At 38.6% G+C, this 17,531-nt stretch overlaps 1 protein-coding gene across 2 annotated transcripts in view; it reads left to right on the forward strand.

The window, feature by feature from the left end:
• Positions 1 to 17,531, forward strand: part of SMURF2 (SMAD specific E3 ubiquitin protein ligase 2) — a 116,955-nt gene that overhangs the window by 86,079 nt on the left and 13,345 nt on the right. For both annotated transcript variants that reach the window (XM_058705843.1, XM_058705844.1), the window contains exons 8-12: positions 1,875 to 2,077; positions 4,421 to 4,505; positions 9,525 to 9,683; positions 14,372 to 14,567; positions 16,930 to 17,033. In XM_058705843.1, coding sequence (XP_058561826.1) covers positions 1,875 to 2,077; positions 4,421 to 4,505; positions 9,525 to 9,683; positions 14,372 to 14,567; positions 16,930 to 17,033 — 747 coding nt within the window. The remainder of the gene's footprint in view (positions 1 to 1,874; positions 2,078 to 4,420; positions 4,506 to 9,524; positions 9,684 to 14,371; positions 14,568 to 16,929; positions 17,034 to 17,531) is intronic.

A 17,531-nucleotide genomic window follows, 5' to 3' on the forward strand; every position in this document is an offset into this window, starting at 1 on the left:
AATGCAGATGCTCTGAGACCATATGGAGGGCCCCTAACTTAGAGCGGGGAGCAAGGGGATGGTAGAAATTGCAAAGGAAAACTCTGAAGGAGGGGAATTTCTGAACTAAATCCTGAAGAATGTTCGAATTTAACCAGGTGAGGGGAAGGCGATGAAAAGTGTTCAGAACGGTGGTAACCGTGATCATTCAGTTCACCAAATGGTTCTATGCCAGGCACTGTGCTCATCATTTGCTCTGTTACCAGGGAACGAGGCCGAACAGCCTTCATGGAGCTTAATGTGTAGAGACATGAGGAAGTAAGAGAATTTTTGGAAATTCCAAGAAAGTACTTTTTAAAGTAACTGATAATGAATAGGATAAGTGGCTGAATTTCCTTTTTTGCTTTTAAAGTCAGAACAGAGTTTATTTGCCACTTCTAGTGAGTGTTTGTTTAGCCCTCCACCCCCTTTTCCTAAGGAGGTCTGGCACCAGACATAGATCATCAAATGGTTCTCTAAGTTATACCCACTTTTATTTATTGGGGATTAATTGCCGAACTCATTAAATCACAGTTTTCCCTATTATATTTTGATTCTCAGGTAAAAGCTTAGCTCACGTTGGCATTTTAAAAGATGCTTGAGAGTTGTATTTCTAGTATTAAACTGCCAAGGATTTTACTGAAGTCCAAAAACCTTTTATTGTATCTGAGTGTAAATGAATGTGTTGTACCTGTGTCAGTGCTTTAGTGAAGTCCATTTCCTTCTAACTCCTTTAACTGATGAAATTCACTTTAATTTCCACCAGTATAAAGTTGATTGTGGTTGTAAATGTTAGTTTAAAAATTAACTCTTGGGGCACCTGGCTGGCTTAGTTGGTTAAGTGTCTGCCTTTGGCTCAGGTCATGATCTCACGGTTTGTGGGTTCGAGCCCTGCGTCAGGGTCTGTGCTGACAGCTCAGAGCCTGGAGCCTGTTTCAGGTTCTGTGTCTCCCTCCCTCTCTGCCCCTCCCCTGCTCGTGGTCTCTATCAAAAATGAATAAACATTAAAAAAAAATTAACTCTTGATTATCCTCTTACATTTTGGATTACCTACCAGTATACTGGAAGTTCTTTGAAGAGTCACATCATCATCTTTATTCATTGTGTGTGTGTGTGTGTGTGTGTGTGCGCACGCGCCAAGCACTGTTCCAGGTACAGAGGATATATATAGTGGGAAATGAACCAGGCACACTTTCTTCTCTCAGTAAATATTCTAGTAAGGGAAAACAAGGGTACAGATAAAAAACAAAAAGCGTCAAATAATTGCTATGCTGAGAAACTAGGGTGATGTACTTACCAAATGCCTGGGTGACTACTTTAGGATTGAAGGTCAGGAAAGACCTCTCAGACATTTAAGCTTAAGCTATGATTTGAATGACAAGGAGGAGCCTGTCTGGCCTAGGGAGAATAATAGAAAAAAGCTTTTGAGGTGGGAGGAAGAACTCCTTTCCAGCACTAAAGGTAAACTGATCTTGGCAAGTTCAGGGAACAGGAAGAATGTCCAGAAGTGGAGTGAGAGAAAGGTGGGAAGTCAGATCTGAGAGGCAGGCCGAGGCTAAGTCAGGTAATGCTTTGTAAACTAGTACTCACCTCTGTAAATATATGTGGATTTTGTATACAGTGTAATTAAAATCAGTATAAAATGATTTCAATAAATAACTGACCTTCTGCTTTATCATATGAGTTTGTACTTAGAGGTGTCAGGTTTACTTTGATTCAGAGTTCTTGAAATCATTTTATTTGCATTGATCACTCCATTTCCTTGTGATTGTCCCTGCAGTACATATGTCGTCTAGAGAACTCTACTTTCGATATCGCACTTGGGTAACTTTTTTTTCCCTGTTACTTTTCAATAGACCAGCATCTGAATATTCTAGTCCCGGCAGACCTCTTAGCTGCTTTGTTGATGAGAACACTCCAATTAGTGGAACAAATGGTGCAACGTGTGGACAGTCTTCAGATCCCAGACTGGCTGAGAGGAGAGTCCGGTCACAACGACATAGAAATTACATGAGCAGGACACATTTACATACTCCTCCAGACCTACCAGAAGGCTATGGTATGACTAGCAGAGGAAAAAATAAAGTGTGATTTACTGATTTCAGCTTGCTAAGAAAGCCAGAAAATCAGCCGTAAAGAAGTTATTAATCTGGGTTTAGGGATTCGGCATGAAAATAAGTGTGTAAAACCTCCCAATCTGAAAAGTCTTTGAAGTGGTAGCGGACGGCCCGCCCAGCGGTTTGACTTGGGCTGGTCATTTAACCTCAACCCTTTGGCACTTACTTTATAAAGAAATGAGGTGAGTGACACCTCTCCTGGTCACAAAGCTGTTGCTAAGAGTACACGGAACAACGTGAGATTACTTTGCCAGTAGGCGCAATGTAAAGGTACGATGGTAGAGTTATCAACGATGATAATCTGAAGGCAGACCCACAGTGTAATTTTCTAGACCTGCATATTTAGAAGTGACTTCGAAAGCATATTTCTGACGGTATCTGTATATTTGTGTGGTCTATAATTTTGGATCATCTGAATGATTTGGGTTCGTGTTGGAAATGACTTAGTCACTTCTATGTTTGTATAAAATTATTATAGTCTTATATAATTTCCTAAATTGTAGAATTTCACATGGAAGATGACTTAAATCTTCTAGTTGAATACAGAACTTTCTAAAGTAGTCACAACTTGTGAATGCTCTTGTAGATACTATGAACTTGTCTTTTCGTTTCTTGCTCAAAGTTAACCAAAGGAATTAACATCCTCGCCCTCTCAGCTGCCTGCAGATAAACCATTCTGGGCTGATGGTGACACCTAATGACCAGCATTGGGAATCGCCTGATCTAACTTGTATTTTCTTTTTCCTCTACAGTATGTTGTAAACTGTTCTGCAAATGCAGAATTCTAGCTTTATTTTTTAAATTTATTTGAACTCTTTAATTTAAAAAAACCAATTTGTCCATTAATTGTGCTGTGCTACACAGTTTAATGACCCAGGTAGCACAGTGATGAGAGCATGGACTTGGGAGACAGACCTGGGTTTATATCCTGGCTTTGCCATATGTTAGTTGTGTGACACTGGGCACATTAATTTCTCTGAGCCTCAACTTATCTTCCACAGAACGGGGAAATTGATAGTCCCAACCACGTAGGTTCGTTGCAAGAGAGGAGGGGTGATTTCATGTGAAGTGTCTGACACAAGGTCCAGCACAGGAAGCACTTAGTAAACTCTGGCTGTTATTATTAATGTTCAGACCCTAGAATAAAGTATCTTCTGTCATTTCTCTGTAATTGAGATTATAAGGCAAGCTATTTGGAGTGGGGCGGTTATATTTTTATTTTACTTGTGTGATTTGAATTAAAAACAAATTTTGTACACCTGAAACCTAGGAGTAAAGTGGGCGCCAGGGCTGAAGTTTTTGCAGCTGTCATCTATCACCGATTTTAGACATTTTTATGTTTATAATTTTAAGAAGCATAAACTTTAAATTGATTGACTTTATTGTAGGCTTATGAACAAAGGCATACTGATAAATATTAGTAGTTTCACCATTTCATATGTTAGAATTTTTCATTAGATTTTGTTTAAAGACAAGTGGTTCTGTTGCTTAAAAACACAAATAGACTAAAAACCACTGTTGAAGAAACTCTTCAGCAGATACCTCCTCTTTGCCCTGACTTCCTTATTCTCTTCCCAAGAGCTCGGAGTTCATTTTGCCTTTGACCTTTTTCTCCCCAGAATGCATGCCTGTTCTTTTAGTCCTTCTTTTTCCAGCTTGCTTATTTTTGTATCTTTGTCTATTTTTGACTATAGAGTGTCTCTCCTAGTGGAGTATTCCATCTTTTTGCCTTTGTTTGAGTCTAAATATAGTCTTGAGAATATACCTCTCTGAAGAAAAGAAAATACGTAAGTTTTGGTATAAAATTAGGAATAATAAACAACTATTACCAGCCTGCAAACCCTTTGAAAGCTTTTGCAAGTCCTGTCAGCATCTCCCACAGTTGGTTAGCCTCTTCCTCTGAGCTTTCTTTTGTTCCCCTCAGGCTCCACTTTAAGAAAAATAAAAGATCATTTCTTCATGTTTGTTTTGTTTAAATATTGGTACTGTGACAGTCTTGTTTTCTGTTTTCCATAGCAACATGTTTAGTATTTGAGCCACGTTGTAAATTTGTTGGCTTTTAGATAGCTGGCCTCTGGCTCTCATCACCATTTATGAGGTTGTTTTCCAGGAGAAGATGTATTGAGTTGAGAAAAAAAATGATTTATAAAGCATTTTTTTTTTTTTTGGTAATACAGTAAATTGGTAATTTGGAGAATTTATTAATATCATTCTGGTATCTATAGCTGTCTTTGATTTGGACTTTCTGAATATGTTTTTATTATTAGTGTTTCTTAATTTTACAGAGCAGAGGACAACACAGCAAGGTCAGGTGTATTTCTTACATACTCAGACCGGTGTGAGCACGTGGCATGATCCAAGAGTGCCTAGGTAAGAATATATCCAAACACTCTTCACACCACTGGATCCCTGTTTTACCTGGGATTTCTTTGATTATTTAATTTTCAATTTAAAATGGTTTATGTAAAAGGCTGTTTGTGACAGTCGTTTCAGGTAACATTTAGTGGAAAGCCTTTCCTGTTTCTCTGGAGTCCCACCCCAGTGCCCTGCCCCTAACCAGCCCCCAGTCCTTCTACCCTCTCACCCTGAAAAAAATCAGGGTGAAAACATGGGTCTTTGTGAGTTTGAAAATTGACCTGGAGAATAACATAAACCTTAAAATTATATACCCCCCTCCTTTTTTTTTAAAGGGTAGCAAATTGATATTTTTATTTCTGGTTACACTTTTTAAATTTATTTTTATTTTTTAAATAAACATTTTTTTAAATATTTAAATAAATATTTAAATAAATAAATATTTTTTAAAACATTTTAAAAATGTTTGTTTATGTTTGAGAGAGAGAGACACAGCACGAGTGGGGGAGGGGCAGAGAGGGAGAGAGAGACACAGAATCCAAAGCAGGCAGGCTCTGAGCTGTCAGCACAGAGCCTTATGTGGGGCTCAAACTCATGAACTGAGAGATCACGACCTGAGCCGAAGTCAGACGCTTAACCTGCTGAGCCACCCAGGTGACCCTGGTTAGGCTTTTTAAAAAAAGGTTTATTTAATTTAACCTAATATGAGAATATTCAGTGTTCTCTTATGTATTCCTTAATCAACTTTTGTTTTTTTTTTTAATTTTTTTTTTTCAACGTTTTTTATTTATTTTTGGGACAGAGAGAGACAGAGCATGAACGGGAGAGGGGCAGAGAGAGAGGGAGACACAGAATCGGAAACAGGCTCCAGGCTCCGAGCCACCAGCCCAGAGCCTGACGCGGGGCTCGAACTCACGGACCGCGAGATCGTGACCTGGCTGAAGTCGGACGCTTAACCGACTGCGCCACCCAGGCGCCCCAATCAACTTTTGTTTTAATGTATAAAGGAAATAACCTAAATTATATTAAAAAAATTTTTTTTTAATGTTTATTTTTGAGAGAGAGGCAGAGTGCGAATTGGGGAGGGGCAGAGAGAGAGAGAAACAGAATCCAAAGCAATCTCCAGGCTCTGAACTGTCAGCACAGAGCCTGGTGCAGGACTGGGACTCATGAACCATGAGATCATGACCTGAGCCAAAATTGGACGCTTAACTGACTGAACCACCCAGGCGCCCCTTATTTATTTACTTAAAACTTTTGTCCTTTTTTTTTTTTTTTTTTTTTTTTTTTTTTTTTTTTTTGGTATCCATTGGTACTATCGTGATTTTTCTTTTTTAATCTGTTAATATGACCGATTACATGGATAAGTTTTCAAATATTGAACCATTCTTGCACCCTTGAAATAAACCTCACTTGGTCATGGTGTCTCATGAATTAAATTTCTTTTAAATACCAGAACTTGGACATTTAAACTGTAGGCATTGTTGAATGCATTTACTAACCAAAATGTGAGCTATCTTTTAACTAAGAAGATGGAATGACACACAAATCAATTTAGTAATTTGACATAACTTTTGATACATCTTAGTATCAAATAATAAGTTTTCAAACACTATTTAGCTCTCAGAGGAGCTATTATTTTCTAATGAACAGATGCAAAGTGTCAGGTAATTCAGCTGAAACTTCAAAAAAGTTGAGTTCTAAATTCTAAATCAGCTTGATAAGCCACGCATACACTTTTGTGAGATGAAGATATTTTATATTTTAAGTGCAGCATTCCCCTCCTCCCAAAAAAAGACCTGTGGAGGGGTCAAGAGATCTTTTTCTGCCTAAAGCTCGTACTCAGAGCTCTACTTGTCAAGCAGTCATGTATTTGAATCAAAAACAGATGTGACAAGCTGATGTTGGATTGCTTTGATACTCTGTATTTACAGTTGACCCTTGAACAATGCAGGGGTTGGGGCACCGACCACCCGCACAGTTGAAAATCTGTGTGTGACTTCTGACTCTCCCAAAACTTTGCTAATAGCCCACTGTTGACTATAAGCCTTAACGATAGATTAACACATGTTTTGTGTGCTATTTAAAGTAAGCTACAGAAAAAATGTTAAGGAAATCATAGGGAAGGGAAAACACACTTTATAGTAAGTACTGTACTGTAAAAAATCTGCATATGAGTGGAGCTGCACACTGTAAACCTGTATTATCCAACGGTTAACTGGTATTTATAAATGAAGCTATTGTAAATGTTTTACGTTGTGATACAGCTTAATTAGAATCTTTCAAGGTGGCAACCAAGGAATGTGTTTTATCATTAATTATTCTATCAAGGTTGTCATTTCTGTGTCTTGATGATAAAAACTGTTTAAAAAAATAGTGGGGAAGAAATTTTTGTTTTGTTAATAAGCTCACTGAAAAGAAATCCAAGGGCCTAACTTTGAGAAACAAGAGTTTTGTTATGTAACTTATGAAAAGAAGTGTTTTGGAGTCTGTGTATACAATTGTAGGTCAATAATGAGCTTTTCTATAAAGTTATTTAAAATCATTGGCAGGAAATGTATAGAAGAAAAATGATTGTGTTTTTTTTTTTTAACTAAATTATTTATAGTGAGAAAGTTGATCTTTTGAGTTATCTGTTGAAAGAAAAGTGTGGAAGCTGGCATCAGAAGTTGAGAGAGATTTTGTTACCAGTGTTGGTAATGTTTCTTATTCCTAAGGAAACGTCAGTTTGTCATTAACGAGTAAAGGGTTTCTATAAAGGTTTGAGAATATTTTGAGTATCGAATAATGACTTTATAAAATAGTGCTCTGGGTTATTTTTCTTTAGTTTCTGTGTTCTAAGTTGTTAACCCTAAATATGTGTATCATATCTTTTGGAGGATCCTTTAAGTAAATATGCCTTTTGTGTGGAGAATCTTGTATCAAAGCAGATTATTATTATTTAGGTCGATTATTTAGGTTATATTAAAAAACCTGTTCAAAGACATTTATAAAGTAGTATAACTCAGACACTTTTATTTAAAGGTACCCAATAAACTTAGATTTATCTGAGAAGTCCCATTTCATCATCTTTGGCGTTTCCCTTTAACACAGTGATGAATGCCTTGTTGTTCATTACTCTGCACACGATGTAGTCTTGCAGTCCAGATCGGTATTTTTATGGCTGCATAACATTCCATTTTTCTTTAATCATCTCCCGATTGGACATAAAGATTGCTTCCAGTTAGCTTCCTTCTCTTTTAATCCATTCTTTAGAGCTCTTCCACGTATGACTATGAATTTATAAAATTCTGAATAAAATGATTATATAATTTTCATTTTATGTCATTTGGTTTTATAAACCAAATTCTGCATTATATCAAAAGAATTACTCATTCTTTGATTTTAGTAATCACTTTTCATTTCTAAAAATTCTGTTAAAAAAAATCCATGTGTTTAATTGTTCCTTTTTTAAGTTTATTTTTTTTTTGAGAGAGAGTGTGGGAGAGGGGCAGAGAGAGAGAGAGAGAGAGAAAGGGAGAGAGAGAATCCTAAGCAGGCCCTGTGCTGTTAGCATGGAGCCCGACACGGGGCTCAATCTCAGGAATGTGAGATTATGACCTGAGTGGGAACCTAGTCGGATGCTTAACTGACAGCCGCCCCACCCAATTTTATAAAATTATTACTAAACGTTGCGTAGCCTAGCCATTCTGTTTGATGTAATTTTGTGGTTTATTGTTTCCACTCACTCTTAATCATCATGTCTTCGTTCAGGAGTATGTGGTGCTCTTGGTGAGTTTGTTTGATCTTAAGTGGTTGGAGGTCTGTGGACCTAAAGTGGGAAATGAGGAAGTTTTCGTGGACTCATTTCATCTTCCTTTTGAGTTCTCAGTGTAGTAGGGAAGTTCCAGATTTCCTTTTCCAAACTTGCTGCTGGCCTGGGGCTGAATTTCCCAGTTAACTACTCTCTGACAGCCCCGCCCCCAGCTGATGGCACCAGCTCAAGTCCCTTTTTTTTTTTTTTTTTTTTTTAATTTGAGGAGGATCCTTGAAACTTTTCCTCCTCTTTGGAGACTGGCGTTTTTTTCTAAGCTTCAGTTTGTAGCAGAAGAGTCTCTTGGAGCACCTGTAAGCACAAGTCAGATCACTGTTGCGACAAATCTATGGGTGCTTATGTGTGTCTGCCATTATGTTTCACCTTGACCAAGAAGAGGTTATTTCAGGAAAAATCTTTTTCTAGTTTAACTTTTAAAACACGATTTTGATGAGATTTATCAGTGTAATTATCTGTTACAGTTTAAGTTTACACTAGACACGTTTTTATCTTATTCTTTAAGGTCCTGTGAATCTTTGTTTACATACAGTAGTACTTTAAGAATGTGCGGTACAGTAACAATGGTCTTTGATCCATTAAAAGCCTTTCTGCTTTTTTTTACGGTATCAGTAAGCATTAGAGCATTCTTCCCTGGGTGTCTTAAACAGGTTCTTCATTCACTAGCTTTATAGCTTTCAAAATTCCCAGTGGAGCAGTTTTCCCTTCAAATATACACTGTGATTATTTTCAGGATCTGTAAATTAAATAACATTTCCAGTTTTGCTTTGTTAGAAATTAATATGGAATAAACATTTATTTATACAAATTTGATGGTGCAATAAAGAAAAATAATTGAAGGGAGAGTTTAGAGAACATTTCATTCCTTATGTCACTGACATTCGTAAAACAATATTTTGTCAGACAAGTATTGAAGTACAGTTTATGTTGGCAAATGTTGTGATTGCTTTTATATTAATTTGAAATCTGTATTACATTAAGGCCCAGGAATGAACTTACTAAAAATGGAGGCTATGTGATAAGTTCCTGAGCCATTTATGAATTGGGTTTTGAATATGCAAGTTTGTTAAACCATTGGGAATTAAAGATTCTAGCTGGACATCTCAGGTTTCTGGAACAATACGTTTTCTCAGACTTCATGGAATTGTTCTGTGTCATTTACACTTGCTTGGCTCAGCAGGGCCAGCAATGAGGTATTTTTTATTTTATATTTGTTTTTGCAGGGATCTTAGCAACATCAATTGTGAAGAGCTTGGTCCATTGCCTCCTGGATGGGAGATCCGTAATACTGCAACAGGCAGAGTTTATTTCGTTGACCATAACAACAGAACAACACAATTTACAGATCCTCGGCTCTCTGCTAACTTGCATTTAGTTTTAAAGTAAGTTTTTGAAACAATACATGTTAAAATGCAAGCCTGAACAAGAGAAGACTGAAAATGCTTTTTGTAATGTGATGGAATATTGCTCTCTCCAGTTGTAAGTTACTTTTGTTGGACAAAATTTTGAGACTGTGACAAGTTCTACTCTGATACAGAAACATTTGAAGCCCACTGTACCTAAGTAGCCCACTGCACTTAAGTAGGAACCTGTTCGGAAGCATTAAGGAAAGGGTGTGTATCAAAGGTGCTTATAGCACACTTGAAGAGACAGGATGCTTTCTAGGGGTGAGGTTTTTTATCTTTCCCCTGAGTACATCAGACGTAGCTCCAGGATGGCTGAATCCATCCCAGGGGTTTTTTATGTTTTTTTGTTAAAAATTTTTTAAAAGCTTATTTATTTATTTTAAGAGAAAGAGAGCATGCCATGAGCAGGGAAGGGGTAGAGAGAGGGAGAGAGAGAGACTCCCAAGCAGGCTCTGCACTGTCAGTGTGGAGCCTGACATGGGGCTTGAACCCACAAACCCTCAGATCACGACCTGAGCTGAAGTCAAGAGTCAGCTGCTTAACCTGCTGAGCCACCCAGGCGCCCCCATCCCAGGTATTTTTTTTAATCACCCTTATTGAATGTAATCGACATACAGTAAACTGCGTAAAGTGTTCCATGTAAGTTTTGACATATTATACGCCTATGAAACCATCACCACAATGTAGATTGTGAACATATCTATCACCCACCCCCCAAAATTCCCTGATGCTTAAGTCCTCCTCCTGTACGGCTGCCATAACAAAATACCGCACGCTGGGTGGTTTAAAACAACAGAAATGGGTTCTCCCACAGTCTGGAGGCCAGAAGTGTAGGATCAAGTTGTCCTCAGGGCTGGTCCCCTGTGGAGGCTCTGAAGAAGAATCTGTTCAGTGACTCTCTCCTAGCTTCTGGTGGTTGCTGGAAAAACTTACTGTTCCTCGGCTTGTAGACACATCATCTCCATCTTTGTCTTCGTCTTCACGTGGCCTCTTGTGATCTGTTTCCACACACAAAACCTCTGACTCCAAATGGGTTTTTCCCTCAAACCTATCAGTTCTCCAGATCTCTGGACACCAGCTGGGTATACGATGAGTGAATTCAGTTCTGACACTGCCTGTGGTTGGCGCCAGACCCCACAGGTTAAGGGCTCAGTCTCACGAGACCGTTACCGCTTCAGACACCAATCCCAAGTCCAAGGACTTCTCTGGTTCTTATTGACCCGCTGTAAATCGGGGAGTTCTCATGACTTTGTTCTGGGGTTCAGTAATTTGCTAGAATGGTTGGCAGAACTCCTGGAGATACTTTATGTACCATTACCAGTTTATTATAAAGGATACAACTCGGAACCACCGAATGGAAGAGGTGCATAGGGCAAGGTGTGGTGCTGGGGGAGCCAAGAGCTTCCAGGCCTTCTCTGGGTGCTTCGTCCTCCCAGTGCCTCAGTGCATTCACCAACCTGGGAGCTGTCTGCACACTGTCATTTAGGGGGTTTTATGGACATGTCATCACCTATGTGTGATCAGTTATTAACTCAGTCTCCAGCTCTCTCCTCTCCTCAGAGGTTGGGAAGATGAGGCTGAAAATTCCAGGCTTCTAATCAGGCTTTGATTTTTCTAGTGACCAGCACCCATTCTGAAGATATCTAGGGCCCCACTATAAGGGTCACCTCATTAAAACAAAAAATGCCCCTGGGGCGCCTGGGTGGCTCAGTTAAGCATCCAACTTCAGCTCAGGTCATGATCTCGCAGTTCGTGGGTTCGAGCCTGGAGCCTGCTTCAGATTCTGTGTGTCTCTCTCTTTCTCTCTGCCCCTCCCCTGCTTGTGCTCGCTCGCTCTCTCTTGCTCGCTCTCTCAAAAATGAATAAACGTTAAAAACAAAACAAACCAACAAACCAAAATTACCCAGGAAATTGTAAGGGATTTAGGAGCTGTGTGTCAAACTGGAGGCAAAGACCAAATATTAGAACAAAGGACACTCCTGTCATCTCTGCCACACCGGAAACTGAAAGGATTTTAGGAGTTCCATGTCAGGAACTAGGAATGCCAAAGTACATTTCTTATTCCACACCTTTTTGTGTGTCTGGATCCAAATTTCCCTCTTTTTATAAGGCTACCACTTGATTGCATTTAGGGCCACCCTGATGCAGTATGACCTTCTCTTAGTACATCTGCAGAGACTCTATATCTAGATAAGGTCACATTCACAGGCATCAAGGGTTGGACTTCCACACATCTTGTTGGACACAGTTCAGTCCACAACACACCCCATCTTCACCTAATCTCTGGTCTGCTTCCTGTCACTATATATTAGTATGCATTTTCTAGAGTGTTAGATAAATGGATTCCTGCAGTATGTAGTCTGTTTTGTTTCTTTTACCCAGCATAATTATTTGAGATTCATCTCTGATGTGCGTATAATTTATTTTCATTGCTAGATGGTATTCCATTATATGGATATACCACAATTTATTTATCTCTTTCCTGTTGATATTTGGATTATTCCCTCTTTTTGGTTGTGACAAAACTATTATGGACATTTATGTGTAAGTCTTTGTATGGACATATGCTCTTCTCTAAGATAAATGAGCGCCTAGGAGTAGAACGGCTACATCGTATGATTTACGTTTAACTTAAAAGAAATGGTAGGTTGTTTTTCAGAGCTATTGTACCATTTGCCATTCCCTCCTGCAGCGGGTGAGACTTGTAGTTGCTCTGTGTCCTTGCTAACATTTGGTGTGGTTCACCTTACCACTTGTAGATGTGTGGTGGCGCCCCCTCGTGGTTGTAATTTGAATTTCTCTACTAACTTATGTGCATCTTCTCGTGCTTATTTGCCGTCTTTGTATCTTATTTGGTGAAATAGTTTGCCTCCTCTTTAAAAAAATTGAGTAGTTCATTAATTTTTTGAGTGTTTAGTGTTCTTTAGATATTTTAGAGTGCCAAAATACCAGATAAGTGCTTTGGAAAGATTTTCTTCTAGTCCATGACTTGTCTTTTCATTATCTGAACAGTATCTTTTGAAATTAAAAAAAAATTTTTTTTAATGGTTATTTTTGAGAGAGGGAGAGCAAGAATGTGATTTGGGGAGGGGCAGAGAGAGGGGATAGAGGATCCAAAGTGGTCTCTGTACTGACAGCAGAGAGCCCATTGCGGGGCTCAAACCCATGAGGTCATGACCTGAGCCAAAGTCATCCGACTTAACTGAGTAGGCACCCTTCTTTTGAAATTTTGATGAAGTTCGGTTTATCCATTTGTTCTCTTATGGATTGTACTTTTGTTGTCATATCTAAGAAATCTTAGCCTAACACAGGTCATGAAAATTTTCTTCTGTGTTTCAAAAGTTTTATGGCTTTCAGTTTTACATGGAGGTCTGATTGATTTTGAATTTAATTTTTGTATGTGGTATGAGGTATACCCAAGTTTGTGGGGTTTTTTGTTTTGTTTTTGGCATAGGATTAGTACAGTTGTTTAGGGAGTATCTTTAATACTCTGTTTTGCTTTTGTTTATATGTGTGTGTAAAAAACACCTTTCATGTTTATGAGAGTAGTAAATAGTGATTTGTGATTTTCATCAAAGCTGCATTTTCTTTGGGTAGATACATGTTTTAGGAATACAGTTTGGCCTGGTACATAAGAACCACTGGTTGTAAAAAAAAAAAAAAATCATTTTGGGTGATTTATTAGAAACCTTAAAGTTAATTTTGTTTGTTTTATTATGGCTACCATTGCCCTTTACCTTTAAGTTAGGAGATGATGCTCCTATCTGTTGTGTGTAAAGTTAAACTCCAAGATGATTCAGTGCCTGCATGGATATCCATAGTGAATTATCAGACTTTTTATTTCCTGACAGCTTATTGGAATTAAGTAGTTCACTATATCATAAGGTTCTTTAGAAAAAAGTTCTTAGGTGTAACTTACAATACTTTTGCTGGGAGAATAAAAATATCTCTAGGTAATGTGTGCCTTTTTTGAAAGTATTCTATTTCTGCTGTACTTGGGAGATTATTTTCTTGTATTTGTAGTAAACCATGTATGTGCACACTTAGAAGTCACTTTAGTACAACAATGTGAATGTACTTAATGCCACTGACTATATTAAAAAGAGGTTAATACAGTAAATTTTATGTGTTGTATATTTTACCACAATAAAAAGAAAGAGTAGTCACTTTGTAAAGCATTTAGACTTGCTTCTAATGTGCTCATTTCTCTGTGCCAGTAACTTACATGTGACTTTCCACGTTCTTGTGGTCTAGACTTAGCACGTATAGGAAAGGGGACTCCTGCCAAACTGCCAGCTCCAACTGTTTGTCTCTCCCAGAGAGACAGACTCGAGATAACAGGCACAGCGTTTGGCATACGCCTGAATTTTAAAATGGCTGATGGTAAAGTATGCAGAAAAAAATGGAGATGGCATTTGAGAAATTTGTTCTTAGCAGCTGTACAAAGCTGGATGGGTAAAACTCCATTATCCAATGCCATAAGTGTGTGTGGATCCTGAGACGTAAACTTCGGAGCTCGTGTACTGTCATCACAAATGTCAAGCAAAGAATATCGTAAGGACTGAAAATCGTACAGGCAGACTTGCTTTATAGGATGATGTTCTTTTAAATGTATAGCCGCAATCTCTTTCATTTCAAATAGTCACATTTCTGTTTCCTTTTAGTCGGCAGAACCAGTTGAAAGACCAACAGCAACAGCAGGTGGTATCGTTATGTCCCGATGATGCAGAGTGTCTGACAGTCCCACGGTACAAGCGAGACCTGGTTCAGAAGTTAAAAATTTTGCGGCAAGAACTTTCCCAACAACAGCCTCAGGCTGGTCATTGCCGCATTGAGGTTTCCAGGGAAGAGATTTTTGAGGTAAATGGACAAGTCTTATTGTAAAACAGAGAAAAACTACAGTGTTTCACTCTGTTTTCTAAGAGTGCTTTCTGGAACTCCTATCTCTCAAGAATGGGAGAGTTTTTACTAATTTCTGTTTTAATTGTAGGGAATAAAGACAGTAATATCAGAGATTTAGTATATAAGATAAACATTTAAATGGGATGAAGAGGGTGAAATATTCCAGTTGGTTCAGCTTAGTCTCTGCGTTGCAAATACTTGTTAATAAATTGTAATATATGTATTTTTAAAGTAAGCTCTACACCCAGTATGGGGCAAACTCACAACCCCGAGATCAAGAGTCGCATGCTCATACCAACTGAGCCAGCCAGGTGGCCTTGCCCTGTTGATGGACTTTAAAAGACCGCAAATGGTATCCATCCCTTACCTTCTAATTCTTCCAAAAGATGAGGGACTCTTAAGTCAAAAAAATCATTTTAATTATTTTTGGACTACTTCCTTCATTTATTGAAAATCTTTCTTTCTAGTATATTCTTTTATCTTTGGACTTGATAGCCCTAGAGGTCCAAGGCAGGGGTTTCCCACTCAGGATTTGGGAGCAAAAGATGTTTGGGGATTTGATAACCCTCTTCCTAAAAGATGAACTTTTTTCTTTTTCCTTTTTTGTTTTTTTTTAAATTTTTCTTTTTGACATTTTCATTTTATTTGAGAGAGACTGAGCATGTGTGGGGGAGGGGCAGAGAGAGAAGGAGACACAGAATCTGAAGCAGGTTCCAGGCTCTGAGCTGTCGGCACAGAGCCCGACACGTTTGAACTCACAAACAGTGAGGTCAGTGACCTGAGCTGAAGTTGGACACTTAACTGACTGAGCCACCCAGGTGCCCCTGAACTTTTTTCTATTGGAACAGTTCTGACCTTGTTTGCAAGTCAGTCATTTGTATTTTAAAATAATATGAAGATGCTGGCTTAATGAAGGTCACACAAATGACTCGTCTTGTTCTTTTGAGCTTTCTTTTTCTCATCTTTACTTTCTGTTGGTACCTATGACCTAAAATTAGGTCAACCAATTTTTTAAAATTTGGTACTTTTATGAAAAAATTTTTTTAATGTTTATTTTTGAGAGAGAGAGAGAGAGACAGCATGAGTGGGGGAGGGACAGAGAGAGGGAAACACAGAATCCGAAGCAGGCTCCAGGTTGTCAGCACAGAGCCTGATGTGGGGCTCAGATTCACGAGACACGAGATCATGATCTGAAGTTGGACACGCAACCAACTGAGCCACCCAGGCGCCCCAATCAAATTCTGTTTTTAATGTGAGTGTAATAAACCACACTCAGATACCACCTCACGCCAGTCAGAGTGGCCAAAATGAAGAAATCAGGAGACTATAGATGCTGGCGAGGATGTGGAGAAACGGGAACCCTCTTGCACTGTTGGTGGGAATGCAAACTGGTGCAGCCGCTCTGGAAAGCAGTGTGGAGGTTCCTCAGAAAATTAAAAATAGACCTACCCTGTGACCCAGCAGTAGCACTGCTAGGAATTTACCCAAGGGATACAGGAGTACTGATGCATGGGGGCACTTGTACCCCAATGTTTATAGCAGCGCTCTCAACAGTAGCCAAATTATGGAAAGAGCCTAAATGTCCATCAACTGATGAATGGATAAAGAAATTGCGGTTTATATACACAATGGAGTACTACGTGGCAATGAGAAAGAATGAAATATGGCCTTTTGTAGCAACGTGGAGGGAACTGGAGAGTGTTATGCTAAGGGAAATAAGTCATACAGAGAAAGACAGATACCATATGTTTTCACTCTTATGTGGATCCTGAGAAACTTAACAGAAACCCAGGGGGGAGGGGAAGGGAAAAAAAAAGGTTAGAGTGGGAGAGAGCCAAAGCATAAGAGACTCTTAAAAACTGAGAACAAACTGAGGGTTGATGGGGGGTGGGAGGGAGGAGAGGATGGGTGATGGCTGTTGAAGAGGGCATCTTTTGGGATGAGCACTGGGTTGTATGGAAACCAATTTGACAATAAATTTCATATATTGAAAAAAAATAAAGAAACTGTCAGAATGAAACGCAAAAAAAAAAAATAATGTAAATGTAGTGATTGCTGTGGTTCATAGAACTTAAGTGTGGAGTTTTGCCCTTAGGCTTTTAATATATTTGTCAAATGAATTAATTTCAGTAGTATTAAGCTATATCCATCTTGTTTTTAGAAGTTCCATGAGATTTCAAACACTTAGAGCTTATCTATTGGATTACTGAACACATTTTATCTTATATTTTAATAAATGTACATTTTGTAGGTAGAATGCGAGGGAGAGTTTAACAAGTTAAAAGCACCTAGTAACAATAGTTTATTAAAATTTTTTCAGGAATCATATCGGCAGGTCATGAAAATGAGACCAAAAGATCTGTGGAAGCGATTAATGATAAAATTTCGTGGAGAAGAAGGCCTTGACTATGGAGGGGTTGCCAGGTAAAGACTTGCTCCTGAGCACATGACATATAGTTACATTTATAAGTTTAAGATGCTTCCTCTGGTGAACCTTCTCACTGATCATTTATTTTCTGGTGTAACGTTCCCAAATGTTTGCAATACAGACGATATCCTAATAGATGTATTCACGCTGAGGTTGGGATAGTAGAGCCGCCACAAGGGTAATTGAGAACTCCCTAATGGCTCGTACAGCCCAGTGAGACTTTCTCTGAAAACTGGCTGCAGCCGTACATGGGCCATGTTAGGACCTGCGGGCTCTGTATTTTCTCTCTCTCCTTCAGTACATGTTATTCCCTCTGCTTTCCATTGTTAGGAGCCGTGTTGAGATTTTAATGGCATATATTCTGAACTGAATGCTGTTTTCCTTGGCTTCCATTGCCATGCTTTTTGACCTTGTTAAAGTAATGTTTGCGTGTGCATGTAAGTACATGTAAAAATGTGTGAACATACGTGTATATCGTAAGTGGTCTTTAAAAT

This window comes from Neofelis nebulosa, chromosome 16 (assembly GCF_028018385.1).
Source record: "Neofelis nebulosa isolate mNeoNeb1 chromosome 16, mNeoNeb1.pri, whole genome shotgun sequence".
Taxonomy (NCBI): domain Eukaryota; kingdom Metazoa; phylum Chordata; class Mammalia; order Carnivora; family Felidae; genus Neofelis; species Neofelis nebulosa.